The sequence below is a fragment of the Pituophis catenifer genome, unplaced genomic scaffold (genome assembly GCF_029215685.1).
Source record: "Pituophis catenifer annectens isolate HBS135680 unplaced genomic scaffold, rPitCat1.0.hap2 SCAF_2, whole genome shotgun sequence".
Lineage (NCBI taxonomy): Eukaryota > Metazoa > Chordata > Lepidosauria > Squamata > Colubridae > Pituophis > Pituophis catenifer.
Window position 1 is genome coordinate 226,609,006 of NW_027256882.1, and position 6,005 is coordinate 226,615,010.

The window sequence follows — 6,005 nt, forward strand, 5'->3', positions numbered from 1 at the left end:
GATGCTAAAATTCCAAGATATTTTAAAAATGTATATGTATGGAAGACATTCCAATGCTAATTACCTTACTGCAATTGCCTAAACCTCTAACATTGAGTTGGCTATTTTTTCAATGGGCTATCTGTATTGTACTCCCTCCCCTCAAAAGTAATGAGAGGTAGTGAAGTTGATTAAATAGGGGTACATAATGAAAAATAACTAATTGCAATAGTAATACAATTACTCTTTTTAGAAAGAATGAATACTGAATTAAGAATACAATCTATTTTATCCAGGGTATGCTTTGCCTTCATATTTTTTTGTGTCACTGTGGGCTCCATTGTAACTTAGTTTCCTGTATCCCAGATACTGTACAATAGTACCACAATAATTCAAACATGGAAAAAAACAAAGCAAGGCCAAACTACAAGTCAGATAAATTGTTTAAATCCAATGTCAATGAAATAGTAAAAGTTTAAATCAAAGGGTGTTTTGTTGGTTTTTTACTCAAACTGTAGAATAGGAACTGGTAAATCAAGTCCTTAATCTTTGGTCATTTTAGCTGGATGCCTTCATCTCTTGGTACAGCGGAAAGCTTGCAGAACACTAAAAGAGTTTAAGAGTTTAATTTTGGAAAGTGCCTTTCATCTCCCTTATGAATGCCAAGAATAGGATATTTACAGTAACATAACCTTCTCCAGTCTGGTGCTCTTCTGATGTGTTGAACTTCAGTTCCCAAAAGACTGTGCACGTCTGACAGAGTATGGAAGTTGAAGTCAAAACACGTGAAACACATTGAGTTGACGAAAGCTAATGTAATTGACCTTGCTTTGCTGTATCTATATTTCCCATGTTCATCACTTAAGTTGAAACTTTCAATTTCTTCATTTACTCATTGCCTCTTGCCATGCCTGCTGCTATTCAGAAGATAGTGCGGGCTATTGCAAGCATTGATTAATAGAGGCAGAATACAACTATCATAAGATCTTCAAAAAGATCCAGTTGTTTCCATCCATCAACCAACAACGTTGGGTTGAATTCATCATCATTCCTAAAAACAGCAACACTATGGCTTATTCCAGGTCACAAAGACCAGGTTATTTCTGACACATCCTTTCTGAATGCTCCCTCATCTGTGCCCATTGCCCAGTGATTGCCAGCCACTGAATGCTCCTTTATCTGTGCCCAGTGACCGGTGATGGAACCGCACTGTCTTTTCTGCACCTCCTCACCAAGTCTTTACACACAATGTCTAAACATTGTCTGTGTCCCAGAAGAACAGATACGGCTTATCTTCTCCAGTCCTTGGACAGCCCATCTTATTAGCAGTTGCTCTATGGTTGAGGTGCTTGAGAAGCCTCTCCAAATGTTGGGTCGTTCCCTGTAACTCCTTGCTGCACAGAGGCTTCATAGGAAGGTGGTTGCTGTTCCTGAACACCAGTTTCTTCAATGAATTCGAAGCGGCTTTCTGTGTACAAAGGTGGAGGTATGTTATAAGCATAGCTCTTTGGCTCCAGTGAGCAGGGTGGCAGTGAGAAAGTCTGCTTTCCCAGAGCGGTGCTGGCTTCGTATGAGGGTGGGTAGAAATCAGGCCTGCAAAAGACAGCCAAGACAAGAAACACACGTTATTTAAGAAAGTGGTATTAAAAATTATCCCATATTGGTTTATAAATTATACAATCCTGTTTTTGGGGGTTTTTTTTACTCTTTACAATGACCCTTCTGTTCCTACTTCAGGGGGAAAAAATTGACCCTCTGAATCATTGCATTACCTCAAGAACAAAAAAAGCTTTCAGATAGTGACATTCTTAGAAAATTGGGAGAAGAGGTTTGGATGGTTGTTTTGCCTTACAAGCATCACAGCTCTTTTATTTGTTTGTTTGCTTGTTTGTTTGTTTATTATTTGTCAGCCATCTTGTAGTCAATGGTTCTGGATGGCTTACAGAAAAAAACATTAAAAAAACATTAAAATCAACACTCATAGAAACACACAAATCATTAAAAATAAAAGCATTAACAGCAGATGGGAAAGGAGGGAGCCAGACATGCCGGGTTGAGGGAGAGGGGTGTAGAGATGTGGGATTGCTTTAATTAGTCCACCACTTCCAGTAAGAAGCTCCCCCATTGGGTCCCCAAGCCAAATGCCAGAGCCAGGTCTTACGGCTCTGATGAAAACTCAGGAAGTGGGAGCTAATCTCACCTCAGGGGTAAGATTTTCCTATTTAACAACATTTTTCCTTTCAGGATGTTGGTGTAGTGCTCAACTTACAGCAGTTCATTTAGTGACTGTTCAAAGTTACAACAGCACTGAAAAAGTGACTTATGATCATTTTTCACACTTATGACAGTTGCAGCATCCCCATAGTCACATGATCAAAATTAATATGCTTGGCAACTGACTCATATTTATGATAGTTACAGTGTGCCAGTGTCCCAGAGTCCCTTTCTGATAAGCAAAATTAATGGGTAACGCAGATTCACTTAACAACCATCCTCACTAACTTAACAACTGCAGTGATTCACTCCAATTGTGGCAAAGAAGGTCATAAAATGGAGCAAAACTCACTTAATGACTGTTGCACTTTAGAACAGAAATTTTGGGGCTCAATTGTGGCCGTAAGTCGAGAACTACCTGTATTCTGTAATGGCACTATTATGAGGCACATCCAAGGAAAAATGAACTTGATTAATACCAAATAGTTTATTGCCAGTCTTCCATTAATTCCCCTGGTATTTGAACAAAAATTGCATACGTGTATTCTGTCTAAAAGTGTTCCTAAATTTACTTCCTAATGAGGCTCTGGTGTCTTCCAAAGTGTGACATTTTTCTGGTTATCTAAGCAAGGTTTGCACTCTGTCATATTTATAGAGCTGTTGCTTTGCCGATTGTGAGTGTTTATGGCACTGTTACCATAACAGAATAAGAACTGACTTTTGTATCTGTAGCCCTTTAACAAGGCTTGCCAGTCTGAAGACCAGCTTGACTTTAAGAGAAATATATTGTGAATGTCTCCGTTTTGTTGCAGAATGGCCCAGAATATGACTGTGAGGATTTTAAACTGAAAATAAGCAGGCAACTGCATACCACTTCAACACGTACTGAACACGGTTGAAACTATCAGCTGATTTAAAAAAAGAATGTGTTCTTGACTTTGGGAAAAAATATTGTAGAGCCACAAATACCTATAGGACTGAGGCATGCCCTGTACACAGTAGTGGGATTCAGATAATTTAACAACCGGTTCTCTACCCTAACAATTTCTTCCAACAACCAGTTCACCAAACTGCTCAGAAAATTAACAACCGGTTCTTCCGAAGTGGTGCGAACTGGCTGAATCCCACCACTGCCTGTACAGTATTCTTAAAGGCTCTGATTTGAATTCAGAATGTATAATGTCCAAGACTTGTTATCAGGATAGTAATAGTTCATGACAGTGCATGTTTCTTACATGATTTCAAGTGACCCCACAGAAATTTGGACAAAGATACACATTACCTCCTTTACAAGGTGTGAAGCTAAGTATTGTTATGCTGCTCTTCTTTAAAAGTTTATAACTGAGCATGCTCAAAACCCACTGGAAGGAATAGCCTATGTCAATGTTTCACAACCTTGGCAACTTTATGATGTGTGGACTTCAACTCCCAGAATTCCCCAGCCAGAAGGCTGAGAAACGTCTAGGTTGAGAACATATGATTCAATTGAGGCCCTCTAGTGGCTAAGCAGGAAAGTGAATCTAATTTTGCTGCATCCATGTCTAACACTAAACTGAATTTTTGCATGATAGACCACTGTATGTGATCTAGAATGCTCAATAAAGTGTAGTAAGCAGTTCATTAAGGATCAAATTAGTTTTAGGAAATATAAAGAAAGCAGAATAAATCACCCATTCCTAAACTAGTTCTCTCTAGATGGCACAGATCATGGCACTGACAAATTTAGAGAATTTAAGGCTGAGGAAAAGTGAGTATGTACAGTACTATCATCCAATTACACATATAGAAGGAAGAGTAGAGATTTAAAATATGAATTATATATAGAAAAAGGAAGAAATAATGAGGGAACCAAGGGAATGAAAATGCTATTGATAGACAGGAGAAACGTAGTGGAACTTATTCAGTTAGATTCAGACTAAGTCACCTATCCTTAGTACCTACTAAATCAATGGGATCTAAGTTTAAAATGGCTTAGTTTATTTCGGTAGGATTTAACAAAACTAATTTAATCCAAGTCTCCCTTAGAGGAAGCAGGTGGGGGGTAGTTTTCCCAGACTGCTATGGGCCCTGGTACTTAGGGAGAACAAAGTGCAAACCTTAAATATCAGGTAGGAAACCGTATATATGTGTTCCATTCCAACTCATGGTCTCTCCGTTTATAGCCTGGTGCCTTAATACTACACACAACTGGCTGTCAGTTTGGTTATAAAATTTGATAAGCTTTTTTTACTAGATTATGAGATAAAAGTAAATGAATGAAAACTGAGCAGGGGTGAAATCTGGCAGGTTCTGACAGGTTCTGGAGAACTGGTAGCGGAAATTTTGAGCAGTTCGGAGAACTGGCAAATACCACCACTGGCTGGCCCCAGAGTGAGGAAAGAATGGGGATTTTGCAATATCCTTCCCCCAGGAGTGGGGAGGGAATGGAGATTTTGCAGTATCCTTCCCCTGCTATGTCTACCAAGCCACACCAAGCCTACCAAGCCATGCCTACAGAACCGGTAGTAAAAAAATGTGGATTTCACCACTGAAACTGAGGGTACTTAAAATATGATGTTTAACAACTACATATATATAAAGAGAATTCCCTTTACAACTGGCTGGGGAAAAATAATAAACAATTACTGGATCTTATCAAAGAGCAACTAGAATTGAAGCAACACATATCTTGAGACAATTAACTTGAAGGGGTACCATTTAAGAAAAAGTTGTGTTTATAGCATGTATAATTAGTGAGTCATTACCAGGAAGAAAAACCAAGAACTTAAATGGAGCAAACTCAGAGCAGAGAATTAAGGAGGAAAAGACGTGTACATCAGGGCCAGTTGATGGCCTGAAATAGTCAACACATACCTATCTATGGTCGTGATGTGACTTTCTTGAAGTCTAGGATTCCCATGTATAATGCTGTGGAACAAGCTGTTGTGCTTGCTGGCTTCATGATAGGTGCTCCAGAAGATCCCAGCAATGAGAAAAAAGAATCCTAATGGTAGAAGAAAATATGCAAGCGGCAAACTGTTGCACTTACATGCAGAAGCGCTTGTAGAGATGCAAAAGGCTCCTAAACAAATAGTTACAAAGCCAAGTAACAACACAAACAAGCGGACAAATGAGAAGAGGTTCTTGGACATCATTGCTCTTAGTCTCAGCATGCTCTGGTTGAACAATTTCTCCTCTTCTCTGCACAGATTTTATATGATCAGAGACTGATTGTCCTTTGGACACGTGTTAAGGTACCCATTAACCATTTAAAGCAGTCATAGTATCTCAGGAGATTAACTTATAATCAAAACACTGCCAAAGAAGAGGCAAAAATACTTCCTGTATTGTTTAATTGCCAACATAAACTCAGCAAATCCTTGCTGCCCTATCTACAAGATTCTTCTCAGCCTTCCTTCCACCAATTTGTTCCAAAAGTATAAAGTGGTTCTTGACTTATTAAAAATAAGTTTTTTAAAAAAAACTTGTGAACCTTAATGCTCTGTTCCAATGGTCAAGAAAGATTAACTGTTCTTTTTTGGTTATATGTATTGATTTTGCAAGTGGGAGCTATTTAGACTGTCCTTGATGGATCCTTTCTTATTTTAACACATTCAGCATCAGTCTCATGGCTGATAAACAGTTCCACCCTTAGGCAAGCTACATCATGATGTTTTTGTAGGGCAGCTTAAATGCAGGGCCAGTTTGCTGTAGAGGGAGATCTTCCCACTAATTCCCACAGCACCTTTTAGGGTACCAAGCATAAATGAGATTTGGCTGGAAATAATGGCAAAGGACAGAGAGAAGAAGAACAAACATTTCTGCAAGTGTTC

At 38.8% G+C, this 6,005-nt stretch overlaps 1 protein-coding gene across 1 annotated transcript; it reads right to left on the bottom strand.

Annotated features, from left to right (window-relative positions):
* Positions 1-1,313: 1,313 nt before the first annotated feature.
* On the bottom strand, positions 1,314-5,324 carry TMEM252 (transmembrane protein 252). The gene is made up of 2 exons (XM_070935587.1): positions 5,047-5,324; positions 1,314-1,572 (listed from the first exon to the last, which is right to left on the bottom strand). Exons 1-2 carry the CDS (start codon positions 5,322-5,324, stop codon positions 1,314-1,316), a joined length of 537 nt encoding a protein of 178 aa, XP_070791688.1.
* Positions 5,325-6,005: the final 681 nt, after the last annotated feature.